The sequence below is a fragment of the Microtus pennsylvanicus genome, chromosome 1, assembly GCF_037038515.1.
Source record: "Microtus pennsylvanicus isolate mMicPen1 chromosome 1, mMicPen1.hap1, whole genome shotgun sequence".
Lineage (NCBI taxonomy): Eukaryota > Metazoa > Chordata > Mammalia > Rodentia > Cricetidae > Microtus > Microtus pennsylvanicus.
Window position 1 is genome coordinate 99,442,267 of NC_134579.1, and position 21,161 is coordinate 99,463,427.

At 42.9% G+C, this 21,161-nt stretch overlaps 1 protein-coding gene and 1 long non-coding RNA gene across 3 annotated transcripts in view; one reads left to right on the forward strand and one right to left on the reverse strand.

Annotated features, from left to right (window-relative positions):
- Positions 1 to 2,034: 2,034 nt before the first annotated feature.
- LOC142851663 (uncharacterized) lies at positions 2,035 to 6,147 on the reverse strand. Its single transcript, XR_012910858.1, has 3 exons — positions 5,920 to 6,147; positions 3,908 to 4,000; positions 2,035 to 2,122 (listed from the first exon to the last, which is right to left on the reverse strand). It is a non-coding gene; the product is annotated as an uncharacterized LOC142851663 (long non-coding RNA).
- The window catches only part of LOC142851655 (zinc finger protein OBI1-like), a 30,326-nt gene continuing 15,300 nt past the window's right edge, over positions 6,136 to 21,161 (forward strand). The window contains exons 1-2 of one of the 2 annotated variants that reach the window (XM_075975555.1): positions 6,136 to 6,249; positions 20,897 to 21,023. In XM_075975555.1, the coding sequence (XP_075831670.1) occupies positions 6,211 to 6,249; positions 20,897 to 21,023 (166 nt within the window). In that variant the 5' untranslated portion in view covers positions 6,136 to 6,210. Of the gene's footprint in view, positions 6,250 to 20,858; positions 21,024 to 21,161 lie in introns of both variants that reach the window. The other variant, XM_075975564.1, reaches the window with a different exon arrangement.

Here is a 21,161-nt window from a genome sequence, read left to right on the forward strand (position 1 = left end):
TGTGTGTGTGTGTGTGTGTGTGTGTGTGTGTGTGTGTGTGTGTGTGTGTATACACACATACTAGTCACAAATAGAAATAAGATGCCAGTTTTCAAAAGTCTGTAATATTAGGTAGGTTATGGAACTATAGCTGATGCTTTAACAGAACCAAATTTCACACACACACACACACACACGCACACACACAAGCGAAGCTCGCATTGTCACTGTGCCGGCCTCCACAACCTTTGGCCAGTAGAACTGAGTCTACGTTATACTCAAAAGTTGAGTGTAAATGATCTTGGGCAGACCTCATTGCTTTTCCCTGGCATAACCAAGGACTGCCTAGCAAGGCTTAACTTTGTTTACAGTAAAGATGTCCTGTCTTCTTGAATCCTTACGAGCTAGATTTTTACTTTACTGCAACCCTACCAAGGCTACCTCAGAGATTACCTGGTGGTTAGTTTTTGGGGTGAATGTGTATGCGCTTATGGGTGTCACCATGCCCTGGTTGTGCATACATAAAGGTCAGAGAACAACTTGAGGGAGTTGATTCTCTCCTTCTACTCTGTGGGTCCTGGGCATTGGACTCAGCTTGTCAGGCCTAGAGGCCTATGCCTTTACCGACTAAGCCAGCTCACTAGCCCCATCACACTCACCCCTCCACCCCAGCCCACCCCACACTTCTTTAAGAAGTTATCCTTCTTTTTTTACATACACTATGTATTTCCATCATATTCACTTGGGACTCTGCCCCCTTCTTGATCCATCATCACCCAGCTCTAACAGGGATGCTGGCAGGTGGTTTCTGGGTGGTTTTCTGAGCTCATTTCCTTGAACAGACAAAGAATTGAATATCTGGGAAGGAAAGTAAAAATAACTGCTTTTTTCTTTAAGGGTGGGAGGAGCCACAAGCCTGGGTGCTTGCCCATTGCTCAGTGGACATTGGCTTTGGTATTTCATAGGGGCCCCTGAGTCCTCCCCTTCCCCCTACTGGTCCTCTTTAGATACCTATCCTTGATGTCATTTCCCCTGATAATGTCTTCTAGGAACAAGAAGCCACCATCTCAAGGAGGCTGTTTTCTATTTCCCCATCTGCCTATGTTCCTTTAACGCCACTCCCCCTAACCCCTTCCAATTTTGAGCTAGCCCTCTCCCGCTCAAATTGTGTGGCCTGTATTCTCATGGATGTGGATCCATACTCTTACTCTTAAAGAAAACTGATTCTCCTTTCCCCAGAAGCACTCAACTATAAATAGCTCCTCATCTAATGTTGGGGAAGGGTGGCTCCCATTCTGAAATGTTGACTGGCTTTATCTCTTACAGGCTCCTCCAGCTTCAGTGAGTTCATGAGTGCTTCCATTTTGTCATGTCCACAGTATAATGTTCAGGGTCTCACTATGTATCTTCCATATTGTCATGTCCACAGTATAATGTTCAGGGTCTCACTATGTATCTTCCATATTGTCATGTCCACAGTATAATGTTCAGGGTCTCACTATGTATCTTCCATATTGTCATGTCCACAGTATAATGTTCAGGGTCTCACTATGTATCTTCCATATTGTCATGTCCACAGTATAATGTTCAGGGTCTCACTATGTATCTGTGGCTGGAACTAGTTATATAGACCCTGCTGGCCTCAAAATCAGGGAGCTCTGCCTGCCTCTGGGCAGTTTCAATGTTGTGTGAGATTGTTTTTACCCAGCAAAGCCCTCAGCCCACACTCACCAATTAACACAAATCAGAGCCTACAGTGGGTGCTTGGGAAACTGAGCTCAATCAGAAACAACATGAACAGTTGAATACAGCAAAGGATTGAAATTAAGTAGTTCAGTTAAGACTGAAAAGCCACAAAGCAGCAACAAATATTTTCATGCCAGTTTAAAAAATCTGCAGGAGCTGGAGAGATGGCTCAGCAGTTAAGAGCACTTGCTGCTCTTGCAGAAGACCTGGGTTAAGTTCCATGCCCACATCAGACAGCTCACAACCACCCCAAACTCTAGTTGCATCAGATCTAATGCCTTCTTCTGATACAGGCCCAGCGGTGCTCACCTTTTGATTCCAGCACTTGGGAGGCAGAGGCAAACCTATCTCTGTGAATTCAAGTTCATCCTGACCTATGTAGAGAGATCCAGGAGTCCTAAGTAAAACCCAAAAAACAAAAAATATCCTTCTTCTGACCTCTGCAAGTACAAACACATACATGGCATATACTCACATAGACACAGACTAATTAAAATAAATAAAACAAATGTTTTATAAGTAAACATAATGAGAATTTGGAATAATATCAACTGAGGAAGCTATCGAAGATCTAAAAAAAAAAAAACACGAGTCTTATGTTTAAGTGAAGGTGTTCGCATTTGGAGACCCCTGAGTCCAGTTGTTAAACAGTTGGGGCTTTTGGACTATTAGGGATAGAATATATATTAATAGATATTTATGATGGAGGAAGGTCATTGGCTAATAAAGGAACTGCCTTGGCCCATTTTATTGGTTAGAACATAGGTAAGTGGAGTAAACAGAACAGAACGCTGGGAGGAAGAGGAAGTGAGCTCAGACTCCACAGCTCTCCTCTCGGGAGCAGACGCCTCTGAGAGACGCCATGCTCCGCTCTCCAGGGCAGACGCACGCGCGATGAAGCAAGCTGCCAGGTCAGACATGCTGAATCTTTCCTGGTAAAACCGGTGCTCACAGATTATTAGAGATGGGTTGATCGGGATATGAGAATTAGCCTGTAAGGGCTAGAGCTAAAGGGCCAAGCAGTGTAAATGAATACAGTTTGTGTGTTGTTATTTCGGGCATAAGCTAGCCAGGCGGCTGGGATGTTGGGGACGCAGCCCCGCCGCTCCTATTACTACATATTTATATATACACATACTGTATATATATGTTTGTATTGTGTAGGTGCTCTTGCCTGTACATGGGAAAGCTAGAGGCTGATTACAAGTGTCTTCCTCTATCATTCTCCACCATTGTGGTAGTTTGAATAGGAACGGCCCCCAAAGGTTCACATATTTGAATGCCTGGCCGTTGGGGAGTGGTGCTACTTGAGAGATTAGGACTAGGAGGTAAGGCCTTGTCGGAGTAAGTGTAGCCTAGATGGAGGAAGTATATCACTGGAAGTGGGCATGGGGGTTTCAAAAGCCCAAGTGAGGCCTAGAGGCTCTCTCTTCCTGCTGACTGTGGATTGGATGTAAAACGCTCAACTTGCCTTTCTAGCACCGTGTCTGCCGGCATGCCACCACTCTTCCCGCCCGCTAATAATGGACTCACCCTCTGAAACTGTAAACCAGCCCCAATATAATGCTTTCTTTTATGAGTTGCCATAGGCATGGTGTCTCTTCACAGCAACAAAACACTGACCAAGTCAAACAGGGTCTCTCACTGAGCTTGGAATTCTCCTGTCTCCACCTCTGCAGAGCTGGGATGACATACGGCTTTTCACATGCGTGCTATGAATCCAAACGCCAGAGTTACTGTACAAGTGGCAAACACATTACCCACTGAGCCAGTTGTTAACCGACCTGGCCTGTCAGCAATGTGCTTTAGCCGATGCTCCTGATACAGGCAGAAAAGGTTTTAAGGAGTAATTTTCCTTTTACTTCCAGAATCTTGCCATCTCCATGGGAACAAGTGCCCAGCAGTCAGCTAGAAAATGAAATATTGTTTGCAGGAAAATCAAGCAGTGTCCCTGTTAGCAACCAGCTCATCTCCTGCAGCGGAGCCACCTCATCTGGCGGTGGATAACTGCATATAGCAGACGGAGCCCAGTGGGTTTTTGCTTAGGTTACTAACCAGCCCCAATTTGCACTGGAGACTTTGGAAGGGGCTTGCAGCCAGCCTTATTTATCAAATCGGCCACAACCTTAATAGACAGGTAGGAAGGTAACGTAAATGACATAAGCAAATTATCACGTGCTACCTTCAGCGTATTGAAAGCAGATTTGAAGGGTGAGGAGGTCCTCCCTTGTCTCCTCCAAAACTCCTTGTCCTGAGTCAGGCTGGCTCCCGGGCTCTGTAGCAAGGAGAGCAAAAGCATAGCAAACATGCTAGATTATCAAACATAGTGCATCATTCAGAACCGCTAAAAGCTAAACCACTTCCAACAAACTTCACTATGGTTCATTCCACTGTTGTAAAAATACTTGCAGTAGGAAAGAGAGGCTGGGGCTCATTTGAGGAGACAAAGATCTAGATCAGGAACCCCAGAGGACTGCCTCAATTCCCCTCACCAATTTCTGCTGCCTGTTTGTTTGTTTTTATTTTATTTTATTTTGATTTTTCGAGACAGGGTTTCTCCGTAGCTTTTTGGTTCCTGTGCTGGAACTAGCTCTTCTAGACCAGGCTGGCCTCGAACTCACAGAGATCCACCTGCCTCTGCCTCCCGAGTGCTGGGATTAAAGGCGTGCGCCACCACCGCCCGGCTTCTGCTGCCTGTTTGTAAACACAATATTTAGTGTTGTTACTCTGGGCCTCCCTCCTCCTCCCTGTGTTTATTTATTTATTTTATGTGTATACATTTATGTGTCTGTGTGAGTGTATGCATACATGTACATACAGGCGCCCTGGAGGCTAGAAGAGGGCATAGGACCCCTTAGGATTGAAGTTACAGGTGTTCTTGAGCCACCTGTGTGGGTGCTGGATTGGAACTGTGGTCCTCGGGATGGCACACCAAGGGCTCCTAAGCCATTTCTCCAGCCTGTTTGCCTTCTTACTCAGGCTGGGCCTTCAGTTGTCCCTGCTGGATATTATAAATTCCTGCTTTAAAGATGTTTTGCTATCTATCCGCTGCTTCTCTTGATCAGCTGTGTGCAATTTATCTTTTATTATTTTTTCTGCTTCTCGTACACTCAATAAGCACACCTACTCACAACCAGAAGTATGGCTACCACAGACCATGCTCTGGACTATAGAGAAAAGCAGGTTGCCAGGACTGAATGACATATTGTTTACAAGTTACCTGGCTAACAATAGGTTTCATGTAAACACCGATTTCCCTTTCCTTTCGTTAGATGTTGTTGTGTTCACAGAAATATGTATAGAAATATACTGTTCCAGAAATCACGCAATATCCCACATCACAGAAGGAAGCAATATCCACAGCTTGATCATTAGAACAAATAGCAAAAATGGGAGGTTATCTTTTGTTAAACTCTACAGACCAAGGCTGTAGCTAGATATAAAGACATAACATTTTCTCCTCTGGCGACCCTACAGTCCCTGCCTGCCTCTGCCCAATCTCTGGAAGAATAGGCCTGTCTTCAACAGCTCTTGGGAAGCAGTGGTTTACTTTTGGGCAGTTCTGATTGAAGTTCTCTGCTCTCTTTCAGGCTGCTGTGGCTCTCCTCTCTGGGCTTCAGGAGAAATATCAATAGGGACTCCTGTTCCCTCCCCTTTGGCATGACAGTCCCTTCTACTTCCTGAGATCAGGAGAGTCGCAGCTCTCAAAAGGATGTTGTGGCTGTTCTAAACTGAGACGAGCTACAACCTTAAAACATTTGCTGACTTTAGAAGGTTTTTGTCCCAACAGAACATAAAAGTCACCAATTTTACACTGATAAGATTATAAAGATGTGTTTAAGTGCATTGGGCCATTACCATCCATTTCATGGGTTGTAGTTCTTTGCTTTGAGATAGGGTCTACATATGCATTCCAGGATGGCATAAAACTCGTTGTAGCCAAATTGGATTTGAGATTGCACTTTCCCTGCTTCACCTTGCAAGTTCTAAAAAGTACATACAGGCATGTGCCACCAAAATTGACTTCGCTTGTTTCTTTCCAATTTTTAGTCTGAATACAAAAAAAAAAAAGCATTAGATAGCTCTTTCTATTTTGAAGACCAAGTTAATGAGAATAGAGTTCAGAAAATTTGGAATTTTGAAAATTGATATCTTCTTCCCGTCTGTGACTAATAAACACGTACGTGTATTTACCTGACAGAAGCCAGAGTCCCCAGCAGCTGCACCTGAGAACCTGTCATCCTAGGCTCCTTTAACCGTGCGTTGGCGACAACTGCTGTCACTCAGCGGGCAGGACGCGAAGCCCTTCCCAATCGAAAGCCGTGGGCTGAGGCATGTCCAATCAGACACACAGACGATGGACGGGGGCGGGCTCTGCCTGTTGCCAGGCCTTTGTCTGGGACCCTCCATCTTGGGCTGTGTGTCTGCTGCCCAGGAAGCTCCTGCGCAGCTCTGGTGGCGCGGTGACGCCGTGGGTGCAGGGCGATGGTAGGAGGGCGCCGGCGGCACCGAGAGGCGGACATGGTGAGTGTGCGTGTGGCGCCCGGAGGTGGCGGTGCGCGAGCGGAAAGCGCTGCAGCAGAGCGGGGTCTGCGGCCAGGCGGAGCGGGCTGCCGTGCAGGGTCCCCTGGGCAGCGGGGCTGTCCCTCCCGCTGTGGCGACTGCGGCCGGCTCTGGAGCCCTCTCAGCGAGGGCATCTCTGCGCTGGCTGCCCGTTTGCTCCGGATCACGTGTGGCGAGGACTTGGTGGCTCATCAGGGAAGAGTCTCTCAATGTGACGTTCATTCACGAAAGGAGCTATGTACGTTCCCTAGATCCCCAGCCCCTTCGTCCTCTCCATGTTCCACCTAGTCCCTGGACTTTACAGATGTATGGGAAGCAGGATCCAAATCCAGAACCTAGGCCAGCTCCTCTGAAGTCTGGTTACCTGGTTCTTCAAATTCCACATCCCCGCCCACACTCCCAAACCCTGTAACTTCCCCTTCCACCATTTGTGCGTGCCCCTGGCTTCCCACAGGTGCTCCCCAGAAAGGCTGTACCGAATGCCTCCCAATTGCTCCTCATGGTATATCTCAAACACAATATTTCGTTTAAAAAAAAAAAGTTTTGTTTTTTTCCAGGTACCAGAGAAATAGATTTTAACAAATTTTTAAGCGCATGTGTGCATACATGCGTGCATAAGTGTGTGTGTGTGTGTGTGTGTGTGTGTGTTTGTGCCTGAGTGTATGTATGCATGTATACCAGTGAGAGCAGTGTCAGAGAAGGGGTATGATCCCCTGAACTAGAGTTGCCGCAGGTTGTGAGCTACCTAATATGGATGCTGGGAACCAAGTTCCAGGTCCTCTGGAAGAACAGCAACTGCTCTTAACTGCGGAGCTGTCTCTCTAGTCCCAAGGATGTTTGCCTGTGAACATTTCAGGAGAAGAATCACTTGAGTTCCTGTTACAAAGAAACTGTTCCTTTTGTCCTCCCCGCCCCCAGAACAGGACAGCTTAGGAGATGTCTTTGTGTTCCCTCTCATTGGGAACTGTGAGAGTCCTCATCCCGCCCTCGTGTCTTTTCCAGGTGATAGGTTTCAGAACTGCCTGACACCAAGTTCTTGTAATTGCCTAGTCTCCAGTCTTTGATCTCTTGGATTAAGTAACAGTGAGTAGACCTGAAATGTGGGGTGAACTTCAGGGAGGGCATAGGAAGTACCAAGGTCCCATCAGTCTGCCAAGAGGTCCACTGCTTTATTTGCTGTTGGTTGTGTGTATGTGTTTTCAATTAATTAGTAATGCATTTTTTCATATGGTTATATCAATATGTCTTTCTGTTGCTCTTTACAATACATCCATCTGAGGATAATATAAATACAGCATTGAGCCCCTTGGGCAGTTATCACAGTATTCGAGGTATAAACTGTATGTTAGCGTCATGTAATGATAGCCAATCTTACTGCTCTTATTCTAGGGTACTGGGTCCTCTCCTCCTCTAGGAGGCTTTCTGAGGTGTGGGGGTGCATCCCTCAGGGAAGCACCTGGATGTCCTGCTACTGGAAGGAAGGTCCCAGTATACTGTCATCTAAAAGGAGCTTCAGTTGTTTCCGTGTCGGGTCTGTGAGCAGCACACACGGGAATGATGCCATTTCTCTGGCAAATTGATTGCTATTTCAATACATAATCAATATCATAATGTTTGGGTTATATGGTAGTTCCGCTTAGATTTTTGAAATGGAACGCAAACTGTTTTGCATAATTTATATTCTCATTAGCATTGTGCCAGGACTCCTCATTTGCCCTATCCAGGTCTTTTCAAACACTGTTGTCCCGCATGGCCTTATTCTATACTGAAGCTACAGGAGGTCCGCTGTGTGCAGTAACCAGTCCCTGGTGGAGCTCAAGTCACCACCGGAAGAGTGTTCAAACCTCTTCTGGGGTAGCAGTGGCTTGTGGCTTTTAACTCTTCGTTAACGGTGGGAGTTGAGGTCCAATGAAGTGCCTGTGTGTCCACCTTAAAAAGTTCATTTTGACTGTGATTCGTTGCCATTTGCACAGGCCCAGCCTCCTCTGCTTCTAGAGTTCTCAGGCTTAGGATTACTTCCTTGAAGTGGGATACATTGAGACCAAGACACTTGGTGGGTATTAAACTCCTTCCAGGAGGTGGACCTTGTAGACAGGACGAGCTGGGGTGAGGGTGGGGAACTTAGGAAGGGCTGCACGCCCATTCTGGATGCCAGAGCTTTCAGTCTTTGGTTATATTTTCTCTACTAATAGTGGTTTTTTTTTAAATATGGTTGGGTTGATACATGTGTTTCTATTGCTCTTAATACAAACCTCACATCCATATAAATCCATCATGGACCTTACTTATATTGGGATTCCTTGGAGTTTGTTATTATAGTATGAGAGTTACATACCATATGTTAGTATCGTATAATAATAGCATATTATTGCTCTTACTTCTAGGTTAATATTATACGTATGATGGATACACACATGTACATAAATATAGTATCTATTTATGCATGCATATATTAAACCTTCAAGAAAAATTCCAGGGTTTTGTGGTTCTTTTCCTTCTATTAAAAATTAAGCATGTTGAAATTCTGATGGGATAATATTAATTAACTTAGGAGGAAAAGGTTATGTTTACATTTTTTTCAAAACAAATGGTATATGTAACTTGGTCACTTCTATGTGCCTCTCTGAATTTTTATTTTCTAATAAGTTCTACCTATTTCCTTTGCAAATTTTATGTCCAGGTGAAATACCGCAGGCATACCATATCTATGCAATACTTAGCCCGTGCTTCACTGCTAACACTAGCTACTCAGAAAAGACCTTGAGGATGACTGTGACCTAGGCCAAATAATCATTTGTCACTTCCTGAATGTATCTCCTCTTGTCTCCGTTCCCAGGATTTCAGCTTCTTATGTTATTATTTCTGTGTCTTCTGTGTTATCATGACATAAATTTATACCTGTGACAGATAATAGTTTGCCTCTTTCATGGCCATTTTCTCCAAAGAAATAACAACTTACACTTCATCTTGAGTTTGTGTTCAATTGTTCCATGTGTTCATCAATACTGTTCGTCTGTTTTGTAATTTAGTTTTATATTTTTTGCTCATTTCTAAATGTGTTCTCAATTTTTTTGGTTATTGAACATGTACATACTTACTATATAAAACCAATTTTTCAAATCCCTTGCCTATTTTCCTTCCATATTTAAAGTTATCAGATGTATGTGAGACAGTTGGTTTCTTCCACTGGGCCACTTCATTTATTACTCTTTGTTTTATTAGATGAATACAATTATTTTAGTGTAGTTTAAATTATGAATTTTTTAAAATATAGCTTTGTGTATATTTGAAGAGATTTCCCACAATACTTTTGTGTTCCCACTCCACCTCCCCCCCTTCCATAACACCTTTTGGATGTCTTAGTGTGATTTTAGATTTATAATTTATGAATGACTTCCTACAGGGTATGAGGAAAGGGTATGCAAACATCTGTAGCCATCCGGCTACTCCACTCTTCAGTAGTTTCCATTGGGAAGGGATTGTTTCCCTATGGTGCAGTCCAGTCTGTCACCTGGGAATCTAAGAGGCAAGGGTGTTTATAAGGGCTCTGCCTTCATATCCACAGTTCTATTTATTCTGTTTATTCTTCTAATTGCCAACATCATAATATATAGACATGTGACACATCAAGATGTTGTGCTCTCAGTAGATTCATATATGATGGTGGCACGTAACTAAGGTTTGTATAAGTTTACTTGGTAATGTTTTCAGAATGTCAGAATCCCTGAGAAAACATTTCATAGGATGTCTCACACTATGATGTGAGGTATGAGTATAAATATATAATACAAATTAACATGCTATTTTTCCTTATTGAAGTTGCCTGGGATTGCTGATATTCTCTGTGATATGTTCCTTTTCAATACCTCTTCATTATTTCCTTTATTTTGGATTTTATATTCTCCCCCAAACTTTTTTAGAAATTGCATTTGCTTACTTATTTTGTGTGTACGAGTGCGTGAGTGAGTCTGAGACAGAGACTGTATGGAGACCAGAAGACAATGTTCAGGAGTCGGGTCTCTCCTGTTATGTGGGTCTGGAGATCACCAAGGCTGATGACCTCAGTTCGATCTCCAAGACCCACATAACAGGAGAGACTCATACACACAAAATAAGTAAGCAAGCTATCTTGTCAGTCCTTCTTTTGAAAAAAAAATTATTTTCTTAATTATTGAGATCAGAGATTAGGCAATGAATTCTTAGTCTCTTTATTGTTTTACCTAATATTGTCTTTATGTAATCAATACTATATGCTTCATTTTTAACACCAGGATTTAATACATCTTCTCCAAGTTTATTGGCTTATAATTGACATGATTTGCATATATTTTTGTTTGCTGACATGTTTACATTCATAACATCAGTACCACAATCAGCAGAATTAACAGAATTAACATACCCATGGTCTCATTGTGTTTTATAGTATTCTTATACAATCCCTCCTTTGTATTTCCCCATCATATTTTATGTAATAAACATATTATATTACTTGAACAAAAAAAGTAACAAATATCAAAATTATGTAGCAGTGATGTATCACAAGGGACATGTAATTACTACCTCCTGTATAAAATATGGATACCATTTATAACAGGTAAAATGTTTGGTATGTATTAATTTAACAGAACACTGACTCATGCCGCCCCAAAGCTAACTACAGATAGCATCTTCACCCTATGCTAGAAGTTTGCCTACTTTGCCTCAACCCATTGTGTCGATTTACATGAGGAATTCTCCCCACAGGCTCGTGTATTTGAACACTTGGCCCACAGCTAGTGGTGCTGTTTGGTGATGTTATAGAACCTCTAGGAGGTACAACCTTGCTAGAGGAAGCACACCACTGGGCAGGCTTTGAGGACTAACAGCCTCGCCCCACTTCCTATCCTCCCTCTCTGCTTCCTGTACATGGATAAAAATGTGATCAGCCAGTTTCCTGCTCCTGTCACCCTGCCACGCCTTCCCTACCTTGATGGACTCTTACTCCTCTTGAACCATAAGCCAAAATAAACTGTTCCTTAAGTTGCTTTTGGTCATGGTATTTTGTCACAGCAGCAGAAAAGTAACTAATACAGCCACTTACCTGATAGCTACATCACTATATTTAGTAATGCCTTGATTTATGACATTGTCTTGTGACTATAAAGGTTCATATAACCACTTCCACCTTAAAACCATGTTGGTAGGCCACAGCCACTAATATTTGACTTGGAATAAAGTGCATTTTATTCCCCGTGAGGTGAGAACTGTATTGTGGACAGTCCTGTGCACCAAGCCCACAAAGTGTCTGATTGTCCCTGCTCCCTTTGTTTGGAGTCCAGAGTTTGGGAAGTTGTGGGCATGTGGACATTGACAGGTCTGAAGAGGGCCCCAGGCCCCAAGACATCATTCAGACAAGAGCCTAGGTCCCAGATCCACACCACACAGTGGACAGCTGGGAAATTGGGCTCTAGACAAGTGGAGACCCAGGGTGGTAAGTGCTAGTTATGCAAATTCCAATAGCTTGTCCATCTACACTTCTGGACTTCCTGGCCCAAATTCACCATGCTCTGCTTTCAGTTGTCCTGCTGTCCTCGCTATGACTGCCATACGGGTTACAGTGAGATAGTTGATACTGCACAGCCATTGAAGTTTGTAAGGCCCATAGCATATGTCTATCACACCCTATCACACAGCCCACACATATTCATGTGCTTTAACCCAGTAGCTGCCTTTACCTCCACCCTTTTCTTTCAGCGTAGTACCTGATTGGACAGCTCAGTTATTCCCATTCCTGTAGAATGCAGGGAAGAAGGTCAGTCTGCAGGAGATTCACCTTCCTTTTGTAGACTCCTGTGAGCCACATTTCCATGTAAACAGAACCTGACACTTACACCAGAGTTGACCCCGGTGTCTTCCCACAGCTCCTTCTGAGCATGAGAATTCAAGCATAGGCAGAGAACTCCACACTTGGTACTATTGTGTAATTGTTATGACTTTTTGTGTTAACATTATCTTACAAGAGCTACCATAATACCATGTGGGTTGTTATTGACTAAAATGCTATTAACGCATGACAATACTCTCAATTGGCAGGGTAAAGTAGCATACAAATATGTTCCAAGCATGTCATTGTAACCCTTATTGCATCCACCAGTTTATACTCAATAGCTAAAAACCCAACACCTTTCTTCTTAACTTCGGTTTGTATCTCATGCAGACTAGACTAGTGGAGAATTTTAACATGGAGTCCTGAGGAATAGATTATGCAAAACAAATGTCACAACCTTGTCCACATTAGTTAAATTCTAGCTAAAAAAATTCCAACTATAGATTCTGTTACACTATAACAGATCTGTTTGTGATTATAATGGTTAATCTTGCTTGCTAATGATGGGATGTAGAAGACAAACTTCTGAGTATGTCCATGAGAGTCTTTAAGAGCAAGGTTTAACTGAGCTTAGAAGATCCACCCTGAAGGTGAGTGGCATTAGTTTAGAGGCTGGGAACCCACACTGAATAAATAAGGGGAAAGTGAACACACCAGCATCCATTTTGCTGGGCTTCCTGACTGTGGCTATAATATAACCAGCTGCCTCATACTCATACTGCCGTGCTTTCCCTGCAATAGGCTCTGTACAGTCCAAGGCAAGGCAGAACAAGCTTCCTTAAGCTGATTTGCCAGATCATAGTATCATAGTAATGAATAAAAAGTAACTGACACGGAAAATTGGCAACATGAGTTTCCAGAAATGAGTAAAAGTATGCGGTTATTACATCCGCTGAACTGGTTGTGATAGAGATGTTGAAGAAGGCTTACAGACTAGGAAAGTCCTGGAATCCCATAAACAGAGCGTAGGGAAGCATTTGGGTGCCGGGAGAAATGTGGACTTCGGAGACCTGGCTAATAAGGTTTCAAGGGGGAACAAGGATTCTGTCAGGAACTAGGCTGGAGGTCTTTCATGTTTCATTCTCACTAAGGATCTAACTTTATTCTGTCCATGTGATGAGAACTTGCATGAATCTTGATTCAAAGTAATAGGTCAGGCTCCGCAGGTAAAGATGCTTATTGCAAAGTCCGATGACCTGAATTTGATCTCTCGGACCCACACGGTGGAAAAAGGGACCAACACCCACCACTTGTCTTCTTATCTCCACATGTATACATGGTACATTTGCACCCTTTCTCCTTGCATATAGCTGCATAAATAAATGGAATTTAAAATTTTAAATAGTGGATTAATTTGTTTTGTGAGTTAAGTTTTAACACGGTATAATATTCAGGCTGTGCCAGGGTTACGGCTCACTGCTGTTATCCAGATATATAGAGAGAAAGGTTGACAAGTGGAACAGAGAGAGATGTGAAAAATGTCCAGGAGGTGCTAACTTAAACAGACATATAGATCAGTGGGACAGAGTAGAAGACCCAGAATAAACCCACATGGTTATAGGCACCTAATCTTTGATAAAGAGTGTATATGTGTATATTTATATGTATATATAATATACTATATAACATAACATTTACATATATTGTTCATATTTTATATTTTTTATATTTTCTCATATAGATGAGAAAATACAGCCCCCTTTAACAGATTGTGCAAAGAAAACTACCCACATGTATATAGGAGAATGAAACTAGATCTATAATGTCACCCTGTCCCCTGTCATTAACAATGAATCAAATACCTTAATATAAGACTTGAAATGAGAAAACACTTAAAGATAAAGGCACAGGCATTCTGAAAATGACTCTGGTTGCTCGAAAAATTAAGAATTTAGGAACTGGCCAAAGGATTGAATGAGATTAAAAACTGTACAACAAAAGAAAAAAACAGTAGTGGAAGTAAGATACAGCCTACAAATGAAATAAACCGTTTTAGCTGTACATCTGATGAGATTAATGTCTAGAACACATACAGAACACAGAACCAGTGAGATGCCCAGCGGGTAAAGGCACAGAAAACAGCTGACCTGAGTTTAACCCCCATATCCACATGACGGTGAAGAAAGAATCAACTCCAACTCCACAAAGTTGTTCTTTGATCTTCACATATGGACCATGGCACATATGTGCATCCCTGCCCAACACACACACACACACACACACACACACACACACACAGTTCAAAGTCCTCCCCTCCTCTGCTACATGGTAAGTACGAAGTCAACATGTCTACATGAAACTCAGAAAAACAGCAACTACAACAATAAGAACATCCAGATACACAAATACTAAACAGTAAATGGGCAAATGAAATAGATAATTCTCAGTGACACAGGTCTTTAATCCAAGAACCTGGGAGGCAGAAATAAAAGCTGTGTGAGTTTGAGACCAGCCTGGTCTACATAGTTCCAGAATAGCCAGAGTTATGTAGAGAGTCCCTGTCTTAAACACACACACATATACACATATGTAAACACACACACAATCCAGACAATTCTCAAAAGAAGAACTACACATGATCAGTAAATATATAAAGAATATTGGAGATCCTTAGGCCATTGGGGAAGTGCTGTGAGATTCCGTCTCACCCCAGTTAGAGTACAGTTAAGAAAACAGGTAAATGCTGGAGATCTTATACACTACTTATAGGAATACAAATTAGGCCAGCCATAGAAATCAGTATGAAGATTCTTCAAAATACTTCAAGTAGTCCTGTGACCCAGCTATACCACCACTGGATATATGTCCAAAGATACTTATGTGTCTGTTTATGGCAGTGTGATTCAAACTGGACAACTTACAGAATTAGCCTAGATCTCAAACAGGTGACTGGATGAAAAGGAATGTGCAGTCATTCAAATACGAAGAACAAAGTTGTCTTTTTTTTTTCAGAGAAATGGGTGTAACTGCATAGCATCAGAGTATAAGTTAGACTCAGACAAACATTACCTTTTCTCACTATAGATCCTAAATTACATGTGTATATTTGAAATTATATATATATATATATATATATATATATATATATATATAAAGAGAGAGAGAGAGAGAGAGAGTATAAAATAGCAGCAAGACTATAGAAACAACAGAATAGTGGAGGAGGGAGAAATGGGATGGAAGTATGCATATGATCAAATTACATTATGTGCTTACATTAAAATGTCTTTGTGAACGCTATCACCATGCACAATAAATGTACATCAACATTTTTAATTAAAATAATTTTAGCCAGGTGGTGGTGGCACACACCTTAATCCCAGCACTCGGGAGGCAGAGGCAGGTGGATCTTTGTGAGTTTGTGGCCAGCCTGGTCTACAGAGTGAGTTCTAGGAGAGCCAAGGCTACACAGAGAAACCCTGTCTTGAAAAAAAAACAAAAATAAATAAATAAGGTAATTTTGATTTTTTATTTATTTACTTTGTGATTGTCTTAGTCACTGTTTATTTCTGTGAAGAGACACTATGGCCAAAGCAACTCATAAAACAAAGCATTTAATTGGGGCTGGCTTACAGTTTCAGAGGTTTAGTCCATTATCACCATGTTAGGAAGCATGGTAGCATGCAGGCATACATGACGCTGGAGAATAGCTGTGGGACCATACCCACAGGCAGCAGGAAAAGTGAGCCACTGGGCCTAGCTTGGGTTTTTGAAACCTCAGTGCCCACACCCGGTGATACCACAGGGCACACCAACCCCAACAAGGGCAGAGGTATACTTAATCCTTCTCAAGTAGTGCCACTCCCTAATGATGAAGAATTCAAATATTAATCTATCAGGGCCGTTCCTGTTCAACCACAGTGGACGTGCATAAGCAAGCACCCACAAACATCCAAACAGTACACATGTGGAAGTCAGATAACTCTCTGGAGTCAATTCTCACCTTTCATCATCTGGGCTTGAACTACAGTAGTGAGGCTTGGTGGCAGGTGCCTTTCTTCACTGAGCCACCTCCATGGCCCACTGTCATCACTCCAGAGGTGGTGGGACCTGCGAGAAGGGAGCTGATGAATGAGGCAGACGGAAGTCCTATGCAATAGCTGACTTTATTTAGAACATCAGTTCATACTTTGAGAGTTAGGAGAGGTCATATGAGTACAGATCACATGAGTTCAGGCTGTAAACATTCTGATTAACAACAGCAAGCAGCAATGGGTACTCTGAAGCAAACCCTCTCCTATCTGCTCTACCCATGGGGACACAGAAACACAGTCCCAGAACAATCCTATGTTTTGGAGAAACTTAAGTCACAAGAGTCTTGTTCCATTTTCTTGGAGTGTTCTCACAAGCATTCGGAATTCCCTTCACATGGTTCCGATGGTCCAATGGACCATTGCTCCAATAGCCTGTGCATTAATTCATTGCTGTGCATGTGATGTGACCAGCTTCTTTAAGCTCCCGTGGCCATGGTGTCCCTGCCATGATGGACCGTAACCAGAAAGTGAAGCTGAGCAAAATCTTTCTTCCTCCATCACCGAGGATGTTTTCTAATTTGCAAGGCAAAGTTGAGTTTGGTGGGGAATATGAGAGTAAAGCCACCAAATGCCTTTTCCCAGGTAGATAAAGCTTTCGCTAATACAGCCCCAATTACAGGTTTGCAAGGGGCCCTGTGAGATGCCCGGGTCACACTTTTAGCTTTATCTTCCTAATGTATGAAATTTATTTTGGTGTCAACTGATACCAATTTAGTTAGATTTCATAGGTGAGTAGAGTAAGCAGCCTGTGGTTTCAGAATTGGAACAGCCCCTGGACAGAAATCCGTGTGATTTCCCTGGTGAAAATGGATTATCCGTGGGTTTCATTTTCTAGGTGCCAAGACCACAGAGGCAAAGATACAGCTCTTAACCTCAAGGGGAAGATGAAAAAGTTTATTTTAGAGTGATATATGCAGGACCATGTCCTGTGAGCAGATATTTAGGCTACCCCAAGCTCCACATCCCCATGTAGTAACAGTTTTATGTATCTTTTTCTATATGAACAGACACTTTAAAATACATGATAGAAACACCCTGTATGCAGGTCCTCAAAAGCAGAGGACTCTCTGCCTTGGCCCTCAGATGCTGTCAGATGACATTCTTTGCTTTTGTGTTAGTAGAGCATAAGAGGCAGGAGGGTGGAGGGAGGAGACTCTAACTCTCCCTGGTACACATGGGCCTCTCAGAAGTGTCAGGTGTCTTCACTTCTTCATGGTGTCAGGGTCTGTATTGAAGTCCCTTCCTTCTGGACTACTTGGGCTCCATTGTAAACCAAGTGTCCTTAGTAAGAGACCATGAAGGCCTGTATGTATGACATCTCCGGCCATTTGACTTCTCTATGTTCTACAGTGTAACTAAGGCTGCCATGAAACAGCCACTGCTCTAGTTTGTCTAGTTTATACTGTAACCAGACCATATTGTAGGAAAATAAATAAGGATACATTCTCTTTCATTTATCCGGGTCAAGTTGTTTTGCTAGTTAAGTATGTAGGCAATTGGAGCTTCAATGGGATTGAGGGAGTATTCTGAAAGAGCGAGATCTCAGGACAAGAAGGGTAAGGGTCATTAAAAGTCTAAAACTCCTATTAGAGGCATCCCTATCCATGACTCAGCTGTAAGATGCCAGACCTCGCTGGACTTTGTGTGGACATAGGTACCTTTTCCTTAGATTGACCTCTTCTGGTTATATCTCGTCTTCAAATATGGCAGTCTGTCCCTAGAATTCCAGATGCCCTGCAGCTGATTGTGGGCCACCATGTGGGTGCTGGGGACCAAACCCAAGTCGACTGAAGGAGCAGACAGTGCCCTTGACTGTTGATCCATCTCTCTAGTTCCACTGAGTAGATTTCAATTCCAGCAGAGCACTAGGGTTTCCTCCTTGCCTCACCAGTGTCCTCTCAAAGGTTTTTTGTCTGTTAGTGTTTTGATCATAACATTGACCACTGTGCTCAGGACCAGTGTGTTTAGGGATGTGTCCCCTCCATGATGGAAGTTTATTAGAGTCCAAGCTGTGACGTGGGCACTGGAAAAGTAGGCTTAAATGTTCTTCTGGGACTAAATAGAGATCTGTATGTTCCCACCGATTCTTGTATTCATGCTAGAGGTTTCTGTGCCCACTTTGGACATTTATTTTTCTGAGAGCCAATGTCATTTGCACATGTCCAGATGCCCTTGCTCCCAGAGCTTGGAGATTTGGCATCTATTCCCTCAAATAAAATGTTTTAAAGTTGACAAACTCAGTGCATGGAAAATTCCACCTTGGATGAACTGGAGGACCTGGGAGATGTCAGTGAGGTGGGCAGTGGGGGAAGGCTCAAGATATGCAGAGTTTCCAGGCAAGCTGCAGGGTGTCTACTGCCCTTTGCTGGATTAACTCTCTGTGGCAGGTCATACAAAAGCCTAGCTGTCGGCTCAGCAATGAACAGGCTGTGCTGATACATCCCCTCCAGGGATAAACCGGGCCTCCTCTGCCCTGAGGAGGAGGAGCCAAGGGGAGTACTTATAAGCCCATGCAAACCTATGAGTTCATTCCATGATCTAAGTAGACTCGTGCTTGCCTAGATCTGTGCCTTCCCAGTGTGAGATGACTTAGGATTCATCCATAGAAGACTGCAGAGATAGGGTGCCATATGCATTTTCCAAATCTTCCACTGGAGTTACTTGTTAGGATCATTTCTCAGTGACATGGTATGTCGGCCAAGGCAGAATTCACATCCAGGTATGCCTCTGCTTCCCCTACCCATTTGAGGGGGAGTGTTTTCATGGATTCTTACAATTCTTAGTAGACAGAAGTCTATCAACTCATTTTTGCTGTGGAGAGAGGCTTGAAACATATGGAACTTTTCATTCAGATTGTTTATGAATGGAGTAAAGATGCATGGCATTGTATCTGTTGGGCACACACTGTACCATAGTTCTGTGCCACAGTCCCAATGTCTGCTTTTTTCACTGGGTTGTTCCTTTTCAGGTTTAATTTAATTTTTATTAAGTTAAATTTTACATTTATATAGACTCTCTCTCTCTCTCTCTCTCTCTGTGTGTGTGTGTGTGTGTGTGTGTGTGAGAGAGAGAGAGAGAGAGAGACGTGGGGGGTGTGTGGAACATGTATCTAAATGTTCAAGCATGCATACACACTGGAAGCCAGAGATAGACATTAGGTGTCTTTCTCTACCATTCTCCATTTTGTTTTCCTCAGAGACCATGCTCACTCAACTAAAAGCCCACTATTTCACTTAGGATCGAGCTCTCAGGATCCACCAGTCTCTACCAGCTCCCCTCCCCCAGTGCTGCGACTGCAGATATACAGCCATGCCCAAGGGTTTTTTTCTCTAGCTTATGATCCTTTTTTTCAATGGTAGATGGTGTTTATTATGCTATTTCATCATAAAGAACATGAATATATTTCAGAAATATACCAAGCTTCACAATTTTACAGATTACAAAATTTGGAGCCAGGCAGATGGCTCCGTGTGTGAAAGGTCATCAAGCCTGAAATCTGAGTGCCATCTTGAGAGTCCATATAGTGGAAGGAGAGAACGACATTTACATCTGGTTGTCCTCTTCCCTACAAGTACACACAGTATGCCCAGCTTTTTATGTCGGCTCTAGTGATCCAAACTCAAGTCTGCACAGTTGCGTAGAAGATGTTTTTTACCCTGTTACTCTTTTTTAAAAATGTCTTTATTTAATTCATATGAGTGCCTTAGGGTTTCTATTGCTGTGACAAAACACCATGACCAAAGAAATTTGGGGAAGAAAGGGTTTATTTGGCTTAAACTTCCACATCATAGTCCGTGATTGAGGGAAGTCAGAACAGGAGCTCCAGCAGGGCTGGAACTTCAAGGCAGGAGCTGATGCAGAGGCCGTGAAGGAATCCGCTTACTGGCTTTCTCCTCATGGCTTGCTCAGCCTGCTTTCTTACAGACCCAGAAACACCAGCCCAGGGATGGCACCACCTACCCACAATGGACTGGGCCTCCCCCATCAATTGCTGATTAAGAAAATGCCTTATAAGCCTGCCTACAACCCAGTTTTTTCTTTATTTAATTCATATGAATGCCTTAGGGTTTCTAGGTTTTGGAGGGGAATTTGAGATAGGGTTTCTCTGGGTAGTGCTGGCTGACCTAGAACTGTCCTTGCTCTTTAGACCAGGCTAGCCTCTAACTCAACTCTCAGATATAAAAGTATCCAGCACAATGAGTGTTTTACCTACATGTATTTATGTGCATCGTGTGCATGCCCGGTGCCCACAGAAGTCTGAAGAGGGTGTCAGGTCCCCCCAGAACTGGAGTTATTGATGGTTATGAGCTGCCATGGAGCTGCTGTGAATTGAACCTGGGTCCTCTGGTAGAGCACCCAGTGCTCTCAACAGCTGTGCCATCCCTCCAGCACCTCCATTATTTTAATTCTATTGAAAAGGTAACAAAAACTTTTCATCCATATATATTCATCTATGAATTTTGTTTGTATTGTGATTCCTCTGTAATTTTTTAATCCATGAATTAACCAGAGATAGGATATTTGTATTCAATTTTCTTTGTCACATAAAACAATACAAATCAAGCTGTACCTTCTATGAAATACTAGCAAGACAATGCTATGCGGTGTATGTGTGAGAGAGACACAGAGAGAGATACAAATACATGCATGAACTCTGATTTTGTGTTCTCAAGGCTAAGGACTTGGGTTGACGAGAAGTGTGTCATTGCAGCCGTTGGTGTCGTTTGAGGACGTGGCTGTGGACTTCACCTGGCAGGAGTGGCAGGAGCTGGATGCTGCTCAGAGGACCCTCTACAGGGATGTGATGCTGGAGAACTACAGGAGCCTGGTGTGGCTGGGTGAGTCCGACCCTGTTGACAAGTTTGGTAATATCTGTTCATACTAATGGGTATTATACATTTTCAACTGACATGTAGTACTTGGACTATACAGCCATTAAAAATTATCCCTCCATTTCACTGTCCCCCAGGGTGCAC